A 17,941-nucleotide genomic window follows, 5' to 3' on the forward strand; every position below is an offset into this window, starting at 1 on the left:
AACAGTCAAAATGTGGGTTCAATTTGGGGAGAATCCCAGAAAAGCAGCCTTTCACGTGTGACGTTATTGCGTTGGTTCAGCCGGAGCTGGGGAGCGTGGTTCATTGGTCAGGGGTGGCTAAGCATTTAGACTGTCACACTATACCCAACCCACTACATAATAAAGACATTTGCCTCTCAAATTTAGTGATACATCTGAATTTATTTAATTATTTTATGAATATCTACAGAGGGACAATTACTCATTCCACATTTCCGTAACAATACAATGTAACCAAGGTAAACAATTTCAAGTGCTTGCCGTAATGAGTATACTTCAAGTACTAACAATAACAAATTGGTACGTTGGGCCTATTTCTAGAAGCATTCACCAAAGTCTAAACTCAGCTCTTTTTCCATTGGCCGAATCCCTCTCTCTGTACCGTGAAGGCAGCCAAAACCATTCTCTGTCCGACCGACCGACCAGGTAGTGTGAGGAACAGAATGAGTAACAAGATACAATTCTCAGACATTTTTTTCAGGAAGAATATCTCCTCACGATATTCTTAACGTTAACCCTTCTCTCCTTGAGTCAAGCCTCAATAAATCCAGATAGATCATTCTCTACAGTTGTCCAGATTATAAGGATTATTTTAAGCAAAATTATGCAAGCGGTCAATAATCCATGTAATTATAAGTAATAATAATAATAAATTGTACTACACTGAATGTACAAAACCTTAAGAACACCTTCCTAATATTGAGTTGCAACCCCTTTTGCCCTCAGAACAGTCTCAATTCGTTGAGGCATTGAACTACAAGGTGTCGAAAGCGTTCCATAGGGATGCTGGCCCATGTTGACTCCAATGCTTCCCACAGTTGTGTCAAGTTGGCTGGATGTCCTTTGGGTGGTGGACCATTCTTGACACACACGGGAAATTGTTGAGTGTGAAAAACACAGCAGCATTGCAGTTCTTGACACAAAACGGTGCGCCTGGTACCTACTACCATACCCCATTCAAAGGCACTTAAATCTTTTGTCTTTCCCATTCACCCTCTGAACGGCACATACACACAATCCATGTCTGAATTGTCTCAAGGCTTAAAAATCCTTCTTTAACCTGTCTCCTCCCCTTCATCTACACTTGAAGTGACATCAATAACAGATCAAAGCTTTCACCTGGTCAGTATAAGTCATGGAAAGAGCTGGTGTTCCCAATGTTTTGTACACTCAGTCTACTATTATTATTATTATTATTATTATTATTATTATTATTATAATACTATATTAGTTTACTTATAGAGTGCTATAGAATCCTAGAGTTTTATGTGAAATGCATTGTTAACATGTCGTATAAACATGCTGACATTCTAAAATAGGTATATGGGGGCCCCTGCAGTTTATGTATTTATGCTGATGTTCCAAATAGAGGGGAGCTATACTAGACTCAGAACAGTGTACACAGAGCGCTCCAGCTCTAACCTCAGTTAAGGCAGCTCAGTCTCTTCCATTTAACTACAGGCTGCTGTAATGACTCATTTAACTACTTGACAGGCTGCTGTAATGACTCATTTAACTACCTGACAGGCTGCTGTAATGACTCATTTAACTACCTGACAGGCTGCTGTAACAGGCTGCTGTAATGACTCATTTAACTACCTGACAGGCTGCTGTAACAGGCTGCTGTAATGACTCATTTAACTACCTGACAGGCTGCTGTAACAGGCTGCTGTAATGACTCATTTAACTACCTGACAGGCTGCTGTAATGACTCATTTAACTACCTGACAGGCTGCTGTAATGACTCATTTAACTACATCATAAAAACCACAGCGTCTCCATCAGGCAGCTCCTTCCATAGGGATGCTAAAATTAGCATACAGACGTAATGCAACTCAGAGAGAGGAAAACTGGAACTAAAATGATCTAGCAAGCGCAGCCGGTGGGATGGAAAGGGGGGGGGGGGGGGGATCCCAAGTGAATATATAGAGGTTGCATCCCATAGGGCACCTATTCCCTATATAGTGAAATACACGGGCCCTGGTCAAAAGTAGTGCACTATATAGGAAATAGGGTGCCATTTGACACGCAACCAGATAGGAGGAACCAGGAAGCAGCAGGTGTTTCAGGCCTGGAGGGCAGCAGCAGCAGGAGGTGTTTCAGGCCTGGAGGGCAGCAGCAGCAGGATGGAGGAACTCAGAACACCACAGGATCAGCACATAATGTAGCTAGCATACAGAACACATTCTCATAGCGCAAACCCATGACCTAAATGAAGGAAATGCACCCCTTCCTAGGGCCAGGAGTTTTACCTGATCACTCTGGGGCCCTATTTTTAAACTCTAGCTACAAGCCTATAATAACTAGTCCTCAGTTTTTCCTGGTCAGGTAATGAGGGCTGGAAAAACTCCTGGCCCTACACCGTTCCCCAAAAGTGAAATAACATGTTGTTATGGTTAACATAAATGGGAGCTGTGTGAGACAGAGACGTTGGCCAGTCAGAGGAGGAATGTGGTGGGTGGATCCTCATCCAAGATCAAAGAGATCACACAACCCATTCTAGATAACCCTGTCACCCCCGACAACCATAAGTCACAGTTCCACACACATCTCTGCAACAAACAAGCTAATAGATGACCACTAACCAGCTAGCAGCTAATACATTTTACATTTACATTTGAGTCATTTAGCAGACGCTCTTATACAAAGCGACTTACAGTTAGTGAGTGCATACATTTTTTCATACTGGCCCCCCGTGGGAAATGAACCCACAACCCTGGCGTTGCAAACGCCATGCTCTACCAACTGAGCTACACGGGGCCAATATGTAGATTTACATTTTACATTTTAGTCATTTAGCAGACGCTCTTCTCCAGAGCGACTTACAGTTAGTGAGTGCATACATTCTTTCATACTGGCCCCCCGTGGGAAACAAACCCACAACCCTGGCGTTGCAAGCGCCATGCTCTACCAACTGAGCTACACAGGGCCGGTTGACTAAGAAGATAAGAGCTAAATGTTGTTAGCATGGGACCTCAGGATGTGGTAAAGCAGAGGGGTGGGAGGAGTAGAAGCTGTCCTAAACCACAGATCTAGGATCAGTTTACCGCCACCCTCAATCCTAACCATAACCATTAATGGGGATGGGGAAGATCTGACCCTGTATCAGTGGTTAGGTGTAACTTCTACTGGGATCGAGAGGGGGTACCTACCTCCTAGCGCAGAGTAAGAAGAAACAGCCAGTCACAGAACAGAACAGAAAGGTGACAGGTCAAAGGTTGTGAGGGAAAACAAGAGGGCACATTTAAAATTCAAAAGAGAAAACAACAACCCAGTAAGGACATAAAACCAAGGACAGAGAGAGGAGCAGCTGAATCACACAGACCATGCTTGGAGTGAGAGAGGGGGAAAAGAGGACGAGACAGTAGTGCAGAAACACAATACGAGACGAAAGAGTTGCTTCACAAGTTCGCAAAATTTTTCACATTGCTAATATTTGATGATATCCTGAGGTCATTTCCATCTGCCCTAAATGTGGCGAATACGGATATAGTATATTTGTAGGCATGTTGGTGAACCAAGTACTAAGATGTGGATTCTTTGGTTGTCACTCACCTAGTTTCAGTAGCCATCCCTCTCTGTCGGGGTTGAAGAACGTGTGTGTCAGATCGTTGCCATCGTCCTCTGGGATTTTGAAGGGTTCATTTTTGATGCTGTCAAATAAATTCTGCAAAACAGAATACAAAAGGTTGAGTAATGGAAGAAACATTTACTCTCCACACACACACACACACACACACACACACACACACACACACACACACACACACACACACACACACACACACACACACACACACACACACACACACACACACACACACACACACACACACACACACACACACACACACACACACACACACACACACACACACACACACACACACACACACACACACACTTAAACACACACACACACACACACACACACACACACACACACACACACGATCTCTGTCTTACCCTGAGTAGTTCCTCTGGCAGGTCTCCTCCCTCGTTGATCCCTCTGTTCATGGAGATGAATCTCTCTACAGGGGGCTTGTCTCTGACATTGGGGTTGTGCAGGCTGGTGTTCAACATGATGATGGCAAACGACAGCACATAACAGGTGTCTGCAGGAGGGAGATAAGTAATTAATATTTAGTAGTAATAAACACCTCTCTGCCTTTCACTGAGGTTAACCAGGGATACTAGACACTAGAGTCAATTCATGTTTTGGGAAGACTGGTGTTGTCAATATATCGATCATATCTGAATATTGATCTATAAACAATAAACAACTTTTATTTTCCTCTGCTCTCCTGCATCCATGACACTCCTGCACTAAGTTTTGGGATTAACGCCCACTGACACCCGGAGTCAGTAGAAAGTAGACCTTTTCTATAAAAACACATTCTACTGTACTGATGGTATATTAATGCCCTGCTGACACATACCAGTCCCTGTCTGGATATAAATAATGATTCTCTGTTTCCCTCTGACACACTCCTGTCTGTCTGTCATTCTGTCCGTTCGTCCATCCAGAGGGCATTGTCTGTCTCTACCATAGATGCCCCCACTGAGTGTGCTAGGAGTTCTGGTACAGTACTGTTGTTCTGCCCTGGTTTATTCAGAGCAGAGATCCCACTTGGCACACACTGGTTGAATCAACGTTATTTCCATGAAATGACGTTGAACCAATGTGGAATAGATGTTGAATTGACTTCTGTGCCCAGTGGGATGTGTCTTGTGTGAAGAGAGCACAGATTCACTGCACAGTCCCTCCCTCTCTGGATGGAGCCATGACAGGCATAGAAAATGAACTATAAACTATTTATTACCTATTGTGGAAATAATATCCTTACCGTAGCTCTTTTTCCTAAATAATTCTGGATTGTGTGGGGATAAGAAGTTGTCTCATCCAGTCCTAGTGTATTTCATCCACCTAAGAGATGCTTACATGGTCGGATGTTTTGGTGGCTAACTACTTGTTGTTGATTCCACATGTGAACTTTTGACACAGGACAGATGGCAATGGCAAAGGTCTCCAATCAAGATCAGGAAGTATTCATTAGTGATAATTGAATTACTTCCGCATAAGAAGAATGCAAGGCTGAGGGTGACCTAGACCCACGGTGGTCAACTCATAGGAACTAATCTAAAACAGTAAACAGACATTCACTATCAGTAAGTTCCAAATGGAACCCTATTCCCTATATAGTGCACTACTTTTGACCAAAGCCCCTATGGGGCTTACCGATAGTGAATGTCAAGTTTCAATGTAGCAGCGTTTTGATCCCTGTGGGTCTAGGTCACCCTTAGGCAGACTTAGTGTTGAATGTTGAGGATCTGACCTGTTGACTGGAACACCCCGGGATTACAGCCACAGTACCGCGAGGCAAACGCCTCCATCATCCGGTCAATTTTCTGAGCCTCACCAGGCAGACGGAAACTCCACAGGAACTGCCTGCAACAGACAGAGAGCAGAAACATTCGGACACTTAGCTCCTCATTGAACACAGATTAACACAATTAACTTTCATCATCAGTATTGAGTGTATACCATATGGAGTCTATTTTTATATAGACATGTCTCCATCAGTCCCTTATAAAACCAGTTTTGTGTAGTTTGTTCCCTGTTAGATGATAGAAACATGCAGCTCACCTTAAGGCCTGGACGAGGTTGAGGTCAGCAAACTCATGGAGCTCTACGAACGCCTGCAACACCTTGAGGTTAAACTCATCTCTGGGGACACAAGGACAGGTATTCCCATCAGGAAATGTTTTTTTTCCTCAAGGCATTTTTCCAAAGCAAGGAATGGGAATATTATCAAGGGAATATCCAAAACATTTCCTGGAGAAGAGATTGAATAGTTCCACACATGCAGGTTGAGCCCAGAAGGGAAAAACAATATTTCCACTGCGAATGTTTTATTTTGCCCAAGCAGATGCCTTTTCCTTTGAATTCCAGAAAATGTTCTGCCTTCATTGATATACAAAACAACTCTGCAAGAGTCTGGAAGCAATCTTAACAGCTGGCCTATTGAAATTGATCCCAATACCTTGAGGTGCTGGGCTATTGAAGCTTGGCATGGTCAAGAATCCACACACAAGAGTCTTTTGTGAGAGAGATTTGTTGAAGAAAGTCAACATCACCTTTGAAGCTTAGTGGCCTGTGGTCCTCTGATGTTGTTTATTTAACATCCAATTTAATGTTCCTGAGCCTGAACACTCATTGTATTATGTATCACTCATAACCTTCAGAAGGCAACCAAACTCAGGAAATGTTTCTGTAACAAAGTTTTCCAAGTAAATAAGAGTTGCTGTGTGTACAGAGAGAGAAATATCTGAGAAAGAAGCTGATAAAAAAACAGTTTTATTACTGATGTATTACTACTGAATCACTTAAAACTATTATCTGTGAAAAAATCCAACCTTGTATTGTATCAACAGGAGTAATAAGAAGAGCTAGGAAAGCAGGACAGGATTACTAACACATTACCAAAGATCCTGTCTGATTGTGTCATTTAAGACAGATTCACCCACTCTTTCTCTCTCTCCATCCCTCTCTCGCTCTCTTTCTCTCCATTAAATCTGTAATTACAGTGCGTGTAATGATAGGTTCCAGATCCTCCCGTAAACTCAATTAGGACTAAATGCTAAGTATAGCCGCCCCACCTATGTTTACAGTTCTTTCCACTGAGTGGGCTGGTTCTTTGATCATTCCCTCTGGGTTTCGAGGCGGGTACAGTGGAGGACGTATGGGGATCATAGATTTAACATCTAGACTCTTAATATTGATGACTGACTCCAACACACCCACGTCTGGCACACACTGGCACACACACGTCTGATGCAAACACACACAGTCTGCGTCACACTGCACATCTCTTTCAATACATAGACCGTCTCTCTCTCCATTAATCTATTACTCCTGTTTTTCATATAACGTAACCTCCTGGTCTTTCCCTTCAGATATCATCTGAAGCTGCCAACAGTGTTGTCTTTAAGTCAAATAAGCTGCTGTATCTCTAGTCCCAAGTCGACCCCCCTCCTCTGTTACCTGACAGTGTGTTTCTGGGTTGAGTTGTGGAGAATTAAGTATTTTTTATTGCTAGTCAGGTATCCACAGTGGGGTGGCATAAGCGGGGGAGACGAGACCCGAGACACTCAAGACGACTCGTTGTCAAGGTGATTTGTATTCCGAGGGAACCTGGTGGCCGCTTTCATCAATAAATGCAGACCATAATATCCCGTGAGGATGGCCTCAGACTCGGCGAGCAAACAGACTAATCACGCAGTGGACATAAATCTGCAGCGCGGCTTTAGGAGCACGACAGGGAGGGAAAACTGTTTCCCTGCTAGGCAGATAGATGGGATGGCTTACCGCTCCCCTAAGTAGTCTCCGATGACAGTCTTGTTCAGGCCCTCGCCCTTGTAGAGGAACTGAGAGATGTCTTCTGGGGTGTGCTGCAGAAGGTCGTTCTCCAGGAGAAACTGGATCCCCTGGAACACAAGATGGACGACAGACAGTGGGCTGTTTATCTCAATCAAGGGTGAATGATTCTAGTAGAGCAGCAGCATATCACAGGATTCCATTACTGGACAACACCCAGAAAACCAGGACTGAAATAAAAGACTTGAGGCCACCAATGAAGCCTGGGTCATACATGCAAACGTGAACATAGCTTTTCAATATACTGGACACAACACCGCAAAAAGCTATCCCAAGGCGGAATAAAAGACTTAAGACGTGGCCATCCCTGAACCCTGAGGCTCTGGTCATGCACATAAACGTGAAAATACCTTCTTAGGATCCATGTTGAATTTCTTCCTCCCCATGGCGATCTGTTTGTTCCTCTGTGTTGTTTTGCTGTGAGACATGACATGGAAGGAAAGCCATGAAAAACCTACAATACAACCAAGCAACTTCTCCTACAAAAACATACATATTTATTGATATGTAAAAAGCCACAGGTGCCTTTTTAACCTTCAGCTGTTCAGACACCTGTGACCCATTAGTGTTGTATACATTGAGCCAGATTTAAGACATGTACTCTCTCACCAGAGATACCACTAGTGATCCACTAATGACGGGAAACTGAGCAGGCTGATGGTGATAGATGAGATTATAAAGTAGTTCTGTCACATTTTGGGTATGGAAATTAGATATGGTTAATCGGCTAAGGTTGATTGAAAGCACTGCACAGAATTTTTCACTCTTCTAGTTAGAACAGTGAAAAACAAATGCAAGCACCAGTGAATGAGACCATGGGCTGTTCACTCACCTTTCTCCTACACACGTTAGTTGCTCAATCTCAGTCATGACTTCAGCTATCTCAAACTTCAAGCGCTGAGAGGGGAAGAAAATGAAATATAATTGGATTCTTGGAATAGGCTTTATTCTGAGTGAAAGCAGTACTGTACTAGAACATAAATTGAATGAACAGCAGGAAAATAATCCTGCACCAACCGGACCTGATAATTATTGTGTGGATTATAATTAATGGACATTTTTGTAGGGGTTGATAATTTTTTTGTCTGACATTTTAAAGTGGAAATTACAAACTTTAGAAGCCTTTTTAAAAATGTTGAATACACTACAAATGTGCATTTCCTGCTGTGCAGTAAATGTCTTGCAACAACAGGATAATAAAATGAAGATCCTACATCTGTACATGAGCACGTCAGAAAAATACAATACACTCTTCCTCAAAGCTTTGCAGCTACTAAGCCGAGGCAAAGCAACTTCAATGCTACCCACTTCAATATCATCCAGCAGCTCTCTCTTCCTCCGCCGGATGTTTGACAGCTCATCCCTCTCTTCCAGAGAGAGATCCTCAGGTACTAGAAGAGAGAGATCACAGAGAGAGAAACTTACTTAGTCTTACCGCCGATGCATCTTGTTACACTGCGTGACACCACACTAACTAACACTGCTACAGTACTATGACCGTTTCACCTAGTTTATCCAGAGTCACACACATCAAAGCAGATACATTCGTCTTAATTAGTGAAAAAAAAGTGTACGGACTTAATTATTCCACATGAAAGTGTTTTCTGACCCTTTTTAATGCTCGGGAATATTATTTAATTAAACCAATCCAGATTAAGTTTCCTTTCATTAAAAGTGAATTTGGTTAATTAACGCAACCATCGCCCTCTCTAACCGCCAGTTAGTTACAGTATTTACTTCACAGTTTCCCTTTTTACAGAACTGAATAACATTACTACTGAACTAAAGCCATGTCTTGCCAATTAAAAGTGAACATGGGAGCCTAGCTCAAGAGAGGCCCAGAACTAATTTAGTAGTTGGCAACTAGAGTTCGTACAAGAGGTGCTCAGGGGTCTAAACATTGATCGCAGCAATGATATTAATAAGACTAACAATTAAACAAAAGCCTGTGTAAAGTCAAAATAATTGTTCCCTTAACTATCTTTGTAATCCTATGTTGCATTGTGTGTCTGGGGGTCAGGTAGTGAGACAGCGAGCCAGTTAAGGATTTCCTCCTGGTTCACTGTGCTGCCCTCTGTGTTGCTCTATGACAATAGAGGGGATGTGGAGCTACAATAATCACTGACTGGAGTTCAACATCAAAATAGAGACGTTCATTAGCTGGCTAACCTCTGGGTTAACCTCACTTTGGTTATACAACCTAAGTGGAACTGTGACTGTGATGCAATTAGTTTCAAGTTCAAGTTGACACAGCTCTCAATTGAGAAATGACCAAAGTTCTTCTTTAAAGTGGCACAATGTTATCTATGATAGGAAATGTATGGTAATTTCAATTTGGTATATTTCTATTTTCTATTTCAAAGCAGCAATGTACTGAATTTTCTTATTATTACCAAGATCACAAGAAATCTTGAATCCTGTTTACCAGAAACCCATTCGAGTCTATTTCTATAATAATGTGTGTCATCAACTCAACGCAAATTAGATTATTGCTTTTTACAGCAAATATTTTAGACTTCTGTTATTTCTCATAATTTGCTTGTTGGATTGATGATATTCTGCATAGAGAGAACGTAGCCTGGTTTTTCCCCCTGCCTGAGACCAGAGGCTCTAATATGTATCCTGGTTAATAGGACCGTCTGGGTAAATTCATCTGGCTGATTATTATCTGATTCATCATGGATGTTAATGAGAAGGTGAATCGGAGCTAGCCTGGTTAAACCAGACTGAACGCTGCTCAGACTGAGCACACCACATGAGTGCAGCATTCCGTCTGGTTTAAGCAGCCTAGATGTGAGGCTGAGCTCCCTTCAGAAGCCTCCCTACACCACATCTGCTCTGACCATTACATCACCCTACAAAACACACCTTCATTTATCAGATCAACAGGGAAACAAGCAAGGCAAAGGCAGGGAAGGAACATTTAAATGGGTAATAAATGGACCCTTCTGGTCCATTGGTAGTGGACATTAAACATGAAGATAGGGTAGGGGTCTACAAATTAGATTGCTAATACAATCCACCCTGGCAACTGCCCTCTGACTAATCCAGGAAATTAGTTTAGTAGAGTCTCCAGTTGGCAGACAGAGGAGGAGTCATTTCTGAAACTAGCAGGGTCCAGAGCTCTGACAGTCACAACAACTGAATGGTTCCTTTATCAACAAAACCAGTCTTTCTCAGTCTTATTTTTCTCAGTTATTAATGTCTCTTCACCAGTCTGTATTCCACCCGTTTACACCGTCTAGGTGCCACAGGTATGTCAACAAAGTTTTATCTGAATCCCATTTGATTTGAGAGTTGCAGTTGAGTGCCACTGAAATAGCTACACATCTACTCTACTGAGTCAAATCTACTCCAGAGAGTGGAGCAACGGGTTGGGTTGAGCAGGTGCAAAGCTGGTGCCAGGGGGCAGGGGTTAAATAAACTCAAACATGCGCACCACAGAGCAGAGCCTCTAGCAATTTATCCCCAAAAATAAATCCCCTCAATCTCCTACGATGAGGTCCTCACCCAAAAACGACCAACTGTTCACTACCCTCCCTCTGCAACTGGGGTAGTTGATGATACAGGAACAGAGACTAATTCTGACTTGAGATCTGTGCACATTACTCTGCAGAATATCTGATAGGATGGGATACATTTGGGGGTACGAAAGCCTGCCTCGTTATGTTTAGTCCACTTACAGTACAAAATAGCCTTGCACATGATACACATTCAAATTGACACGAAACAGACTGTCCATTTCACCACATTTTTGCCACTTGTTGGAATGGACAGTGTGATAAATCCTTAAAGTCAGACCCTTAGTGACCCTCATATCATTAAAACCCCCACTCATCCCAGCTTGACCAGTGGAACAGAGTGGGACTTAGACCAAATCCCATACTCTGTTACTGTACATAGGCCAACTTCTCACCAAATCCCATACTCATTCACTGACAGGCCAACTTCCCATTTTAAAAGCTAAACTGGGTAATGGGCACAGCCTGGCGGGTTATCTTTACTGACCCATAGCTAGCCTGGTCTGTGTGTTGGAGCATGGGAGAACCCAGTCACCCCACTGGCCCTAGCAGGGAGATGGGATGAGATAGACAGGCCAGACAGGCTGTCACTGAGAGCCACCTCTGGCTCTAACCCCTCATCTGAAGCCTGCTGTCACCAATCCCTTTAACTTTATACCACTTGGGCTCCACTCACTGGCCTTACATGCACGCACAAACACACATTTATAGGAACACACGTCATGCACACATGCAGATGCAGGAGCACATAGACATACGCACATAGATACAAACACACATACACAGATGCATGCACATCAGTGGAGACTGCTGAGGGGAGGACAGCTCCTAATAATGCTGGAATAGAGTGAATGGAATGGCATCAAACACATGGAAACCATCTGTTTGATGTAGTTGATACCATTCCACCATTCCACTCCAGCCATTACCACGTGCCCGTCCTCCCCAATTAAGGTGCCACCAACCTCATGTGGTGCACATACATACATAGATACCAGAGGAGGCTGGTGGGAGGAGCTATAGGAGGACGTGCACATGTAATGGATTGAATGGTATCAAACACATCAAATATATGGAAACCACATGTTTGACTCTGTTCCATTTATTCCATTCTATCCATTACAATGAGCAGTCCTCCTATGGCTCCTCCAATCCAGCCTCCTCTGATACATACATACAGTTGAAGTCAGAAGTTTACATACGCCTTAGCCAAATACATTTAAACTCAGTTTTTCACAATTCCTGACATTCAATCCTAGTAGAAATTCCCTGTCTTAGGTCAGTTATGATCACCACTTTATTTTAAGAATGTGAGAATATCCGAATAATAGTAGAGAGAATGATTTATTTCAGCTTTTATTTCTTTCATCACATTCCCAGTGGGTCAGAAGTTTACATACACTCAATTAGTATTTGGTAGCATTGCCTTTAAATTGTTTAACTTGGGTCAAATGTTTCGGGTAGCCTTCCACAAGCTTCCCACAATAAGTTGGGTGAATTTTGGCCCATTCCTCCTGACAGAGCTGATGTAACTGAGTCAGGTTTGTAGGCCTCCTTGCTCGCACACGCTTTTTCAGTTCTGCCCACAACTTTTTTATAGGATTGAGGTCAGGGCTTTGTGATGGCCACTTCAATACCTTGACTTTGTTGTCCTTAAGCCATTTTGCCACAACTTTGGAAGCATGCTTGGGGTCATTGTCCATTTGGAAGACCCATTTGCGACCAAGCTTTAACTTCCTGACTTCAATATATACACATAATTTCCTTCCTCATGATGCCATCTATTTTGTGAAGTGCACCAGTCCCTCCTGCAGCAAAGCACCCCCACAGCATGCTGCTGCCACCCCCGTGCTTCACGGTTGGGATGGTGTTCTTTGGCTTGCAAGCCCCTCCTTTTTCCTCCAAACATAACGATGGTCATTATGGCCAAACAGTTCTATTTTTGTTTCATCAGACCAGAGGACATTTCTCCAAAAAGTACGATCTTTGTCCCCATGTGCAGTTGCAAACCGTAGTCTGGCTTTTTTATGGTGGTTTTGGAGCAGTGGCTTCTTCCTTGCTGAGCGGACTTTCAGGTTATGTCGATATAGGACTCGTTTTACTGTGGATATAGATACTTCTGTAGCTGTTTCCTCCAGCATCTTCACAAGGTCCTTTGCTGTTGTTCTGGGATTGATTTGCACTTTTCGCACCAAGGTACGTTCATCTCTAGGAGACAGAACGCGTCTCCTTCCTGAGCGGTATGATGGCTGCGTGGTCCCATGGTGTTTATACTTGCGTACTATTGTTTGTACAGATGAACGTGGTACCTTCAGACATTTGGAAATTGCTCCCAAGGATGAAGCAGACTTGTGGAGGTCTACAATTATTTTTCTGAGGTCTTGGCTGATTTCTTTTGATTTGCCCATGATGTCAAGCAAAGAGGCACTGAGTTTGAAGGTAGGCCTTGAAATACATCCACAGGTACACCTCCAATTGACTCAAATGATGTTAATCAGAAGCTTCTAAAGCCATGACATCATTTTCTGGAATTTTCCAAGCTGTTTAAAGGCACAGTCAACTTAGTGTATGTAAACTTCTGACCCACTGGAATTGTGATACAGTGAATTATAAGTGAAATAATCTGTCTGTAAACAATTGTTGGAAAAATTACTTGTGTCATGCACAAAGTAGATATCCTAACCGACTTGTCAAAACTATAGTTTGTTAACTTCCGACTTCAACTGTACCTACCTACCTACCTACCTACCTACCTACCTACCTACCTACATACATACATACATACATGGCCATGAAAAAGTATTTGACCCCTTTCTGATTTTCTCTATTTTTGCATGTTTTTGATACTGAATGTTATCAGATCTTCAACCAAAACCTAATATTAGATCAAGGGAACCTGAGTTTACACATAACAAAAAAAAAGAATACTTATTTTGTAGGGTTTCAAGCATGAACTGCTCGTTTCATGTCCTGCCACAACATCTCAATTGGGATTAGGTCTGGACTTTGACTAGGCCATTCCAAAACGTGCTTTTTAACCATTTTCATGTAGACTTGATTGTGTGTTTTGGATCATTGTCTTGCTGCATGACCCAGCTGTGCTTCAGCTTCAGCTCACTGACGGTTGGCCTGACATTCTCCTGTAGAATTCTCTGATACAGAGCAGGATTCATGCTTCTTCTATTAAGGCAAGTCGTCCAGGTCCTGAGGCAGCAAAGCCTCCCCAAACCATCCCACTACCACCACCATGCTTGACCTTTGGTATGAGGTAATCTGACTCAAGTGTGACTCAAGCTGACTCAAGTGTGTCAAAAAGCACCTGGAAGCACCTGGATGATCATCAACACTCTTGGAATAATGTTCCATGGACAGAGGAGTCAAAAGTATAACTTTTGGACAACATGGGTCCCATGATGCTCAGCTGGTAGAGCACGGCGCTTGTAACGCCAAGGTGGTGGGTTCGATCCCCGGGACCACCCATACACAAAAAAATGTATGCACGCATGACTGTAAGTCGCTTTGGATAAAAGCGTCTGCTAAATGGCATATTATTATTATATTATATGATGTCTGGCGAAAACCAAACACTGCATTCCACAGTAAGAACCTCATACCAACGGTCAAGCATTGTGGTGGTATTGGGATGGTTTGGGGATGCTTTGCCAAAATTCCTCCACAGCGATGTGAGAGACTGATCAATAACTACAGGAAGCATTTGGTTGCAGTCATTACAGCTAAAGGTGGCACAACCAGTTATTGAGTGTAAGGGGGCAATCACTTTTTCACACAGGGGAATTGGGTGGTGCATAACTTTGTTAATTAAATAAATAAAATAAGTATCCTTTTTTTTGTAAACTCAGGTTCTAATATTAGGTTTTGGATGAAGATCTGATAACATTCAGTATCAAAAATATGCAAAAATAGAGAAAAGCGTGCAAATACTTTCTCACAGCCCTGTACATGCAAACTGTAGCACACACAGACACATGCTCGTGCTGCCAGCTGGCTTTAATCCCGCTAACACCCACCCCCACAGCTCTTAATCCCAATCTGACCATGGGGCTGACGGCCACAGTGGAAGTGGGATGTATACAGTGCACACACAGATGTTGTTTCCAATGGCCAGCCAGCCAGCCAGCCACTCTTTCTCTCTCTTCTGTAACCTACTTTGGCAGTGACAACACGGACAGACACAGTAACAGTAATAAACATATGTAGTCTTGTTTAGCTGTACGGAGATGCAACCTGGCAGTTAATTGTGCGGAATGATTAGTACAGGGCAAGCCAAAGGGCAATGGGTTATGATGAGAGTGTGTACTGTATTCTCTATGTTAGTCAGTGTAGCTAATGGAAGTGTTTTATTTTCATGAATGTAAGATCCGGCCTCTGTTTGGCCTTTTCAATAGTTGGGTATGTTGCACCTCACTGCTTTGTGGATCCTGATAAAATACTATAAATGTGCATCTATGAATGCGACTATGCAGGAGCGATAACTATACCATTCTTTTCCAGTAACTACAGTAGCTCACATCCTTGCATGAAAGGAGAGCAAAGATTTTGGAGGGTAATATCTTGGGGTTTAGTTACCTCTGTGGATCAGGATCTAGTACTAGGATTTAGAGAGATCTAGGATCTAGTACTGGGGGGCTAAACTAAACTGCCATCCAATGATTGCATTGTTTAATCTGCTGTTTTAGGGAGCGGGGAGCGGACCCCTGCTAGGGGGTGATCCATCCATCCGGGTGGTCCCTCCCTCCATCCTGGTCTGTCCAGACATCATGTCCCCTCATGTCCAACATCTGCTCAGGATCACCACTAGAATGTAAATATTTGATTTGATGTGCTGGGGCCTTATATCAACTAGGGCCTGATACTCCACGGCCATATGCCTGCTGCCAGAGCATTCATATTCTGTAGATTTGATACTCCTTGGAATGAGATTGATGCTGTTTCTGGCACCCACTTCTAATAAGAGAGCTGGATGGGGGTTGAGTGACTGAAGACTGAAGACAAACTACTGCCTGGCGATTGTTGCCTGGAGGTCCAGGATGTTGATGCTTGTCTACTTTGACCGGGCGGAGCAACGCTGTCTTTGGCTGACCTGTTGGAGGCTTGAAAGACACACAGGGCACTTCAAAATAACAGTCACAGAACACCTACGAAGTTTATTGATCTCTGTGATATATATTGTGTAGTTAGGATGGGCGTTTGTACAATCTATAAGCACACCTTTGATGTCTACCTGTACATCTTGCGTAGTTACTAGCTATAAGCACACCTCCTTTTAGAATCTCTGAAAATACAAGCACAGCACACTTCTTCCTTTTAGAATGCCTGTGAATTCTGAATAGGTGTTCTGGTTCTACATTCTTGTGTTCTCAGGGCCACAGGGCTGAGGGCTCCAGAGTGTGGAGCTGGGACGATAAACCGATAATTATCCATACCGACCGAAACAACCACTTATCGAGGACATTTTACTGATATCGACAATAACGATAAGTAGCCTTTACTAGAAGAATGTGACATTTGAAATGAAATAAGTCTTAATATAGGCTATTGCTAACGGGACAATTGATAGCCACAACATTCAAAGTAGTAGTAGTAGTTTTAAGGGTAATGTAAAAAAAAGTAACTGGTGCACATTAATGTTGTAAACTTATCGTTCAATTTATCGTTATCGTGATAATTCAGTCAATTTATCATTATATGGATTTTTGTCCATATCGCCCAGTTCTACCAGAAAGCAGCACTTACCTAGCCTGGCCAAGAAATGCACACAACCCCTGGAGCCTCCAGCCTCTATCCAGCCTCTAACTACCCTCTTAATACTGGATCTACTTCTATTTAGTTCCCCTACTAGTGAAATAAGATGCATATTACTCAAGGAAAGTACGGTCTCTGTCTCGCTCTCTTTTGCTATTTCTCAGTCATTCTCTTTTCTTCTACATCTCTTCTACTCTCTCCCCCTCTATCTGAACTCCGTCCCTGTCTGTCTCTTTCCTCATTCCATAACTCAGTAACAATCAAGGCAATATACTGCATCCAAACAAAATCATCTGTGGGACATGCCAACCCTTCCAGACAGTCGTACGTGCTAGTCTGCTACCTTCTCTTCCATGGCACTGAAAACACATTGGGAAGCCCCCTCAGTATTCCCCATAATCAATTCCATATGTGGTGTTTCTCTACAGACGAGGCAGCAGTACTGGAATCCTTTAAGAGTCCCTCTCAATCCCTCCTTAAACCAAGTCTGTGCAGTGCCAAAGATGCCTCACCCCTTAAACAGTGTGTGTGTGTATTGTCTAGCCTAATCCTTCAATGTTGTCCCACAATACACTAAAGTCAATCTTAACAGTCAAAATGAACTGAATTCTTTTTTCTAAATCTCCTTTTAAGCTGTTTCAATAAGGCAACATGGTAGGAGGCCTCATAAAGGCTACCTTAAGGATGGAAAAACAGATTATATTCTCATTCTGGTAATCTCAAAAGAATCAAGTCAAAGCCTATTTTGGGCTTTAAATATAAAATGTATCATATGGCACACAGAGTAGAAATATGTCATCTTAAAGATACAGTGGGGAAGGAAGACAGTAAGACACAGGATGCTAAAGAAAACTTGAGAAAGAGAACAGGACTTATTCCGACAAACCAGAATGCAGAGAGAGAAACAGCTGCGTAGGGGGGCTAGTTAGCTGACTGGCTGTATCTGATGTAGCCATATAGCCTATGGCTGTAGCTACTGCATGCTTTGTGCAAGCCAGAAGGCCCTCCAGGCAGTGTTAGAGCTACAGACCAGCCACAAGGCGTCCACGGCATGGCAATAATGACTCTCTAATGTTCCCTCACACCCCTCATCCTAGCGCCACAACAAAGACTGCTGGCCAACTAAATAGACCTATAGTGTCGATTCAGGGCAGGAAACCACTAATGTCTGGATTCATAT

The 17,941-nt window shown here is 42.9% G+C and overlaps 1 protein-coding gene across 1 annotated transcript in view; it reads right to left on the reverse strand.

Moving 5' to 3' along the window:
• Positions 1–17,941, reverse strand: part of LOC311100830 (cytohesin-3-like) — a 28,217-nt gene that overhangs the window by 6,904 nt on the left and 3,372 nt on the right. The window contains exons 2-9 of the mRNA XM_084141803.1: positions 8,786–8,868; positions 8,310–8,374; positions 7,828–7,894; positions 7,409–7,527; positions 5,687–5,767; positions 5,376–5,488; positions 4,006–4,154; positions 3,595–3,706 (exon numbers count right to left, since the gene is read on the reverse strand). Coding sequence (XP_083997929.1) covers positions 3,595–3,706; positions 4,006–4,154; positions 5,376–5,488; positions 5,687–5,767; positions 7,409–7,527; positions 7,828–7,894; positions 8,310–8,374; positions 8,786–8,868 — 789 coding nt within the window. The remainder of the gene's footprint in view (positions 1–3,594; positions 3,707–4,005; positions 4,155–5,375; positions 5,489–5,686; positions 5,768–7,408; positions 7,528–7,827; positions 7,895–8,309; positions 8,375–8,785; positions 8,869–17,941) is intronic.

This window comes from Coregonus lavaretus (genome assembly GCF_964263955.1).
Source record: "Coregonus lavaretus genome assembly, chromosome: 25".
NCBI classification, from domain to species: Eukaryota; Metazoa; Chordata; class Actinopteri; order Salmoniformes; family Salmonidae; genus Coregonus; species Coregonus lavaretus.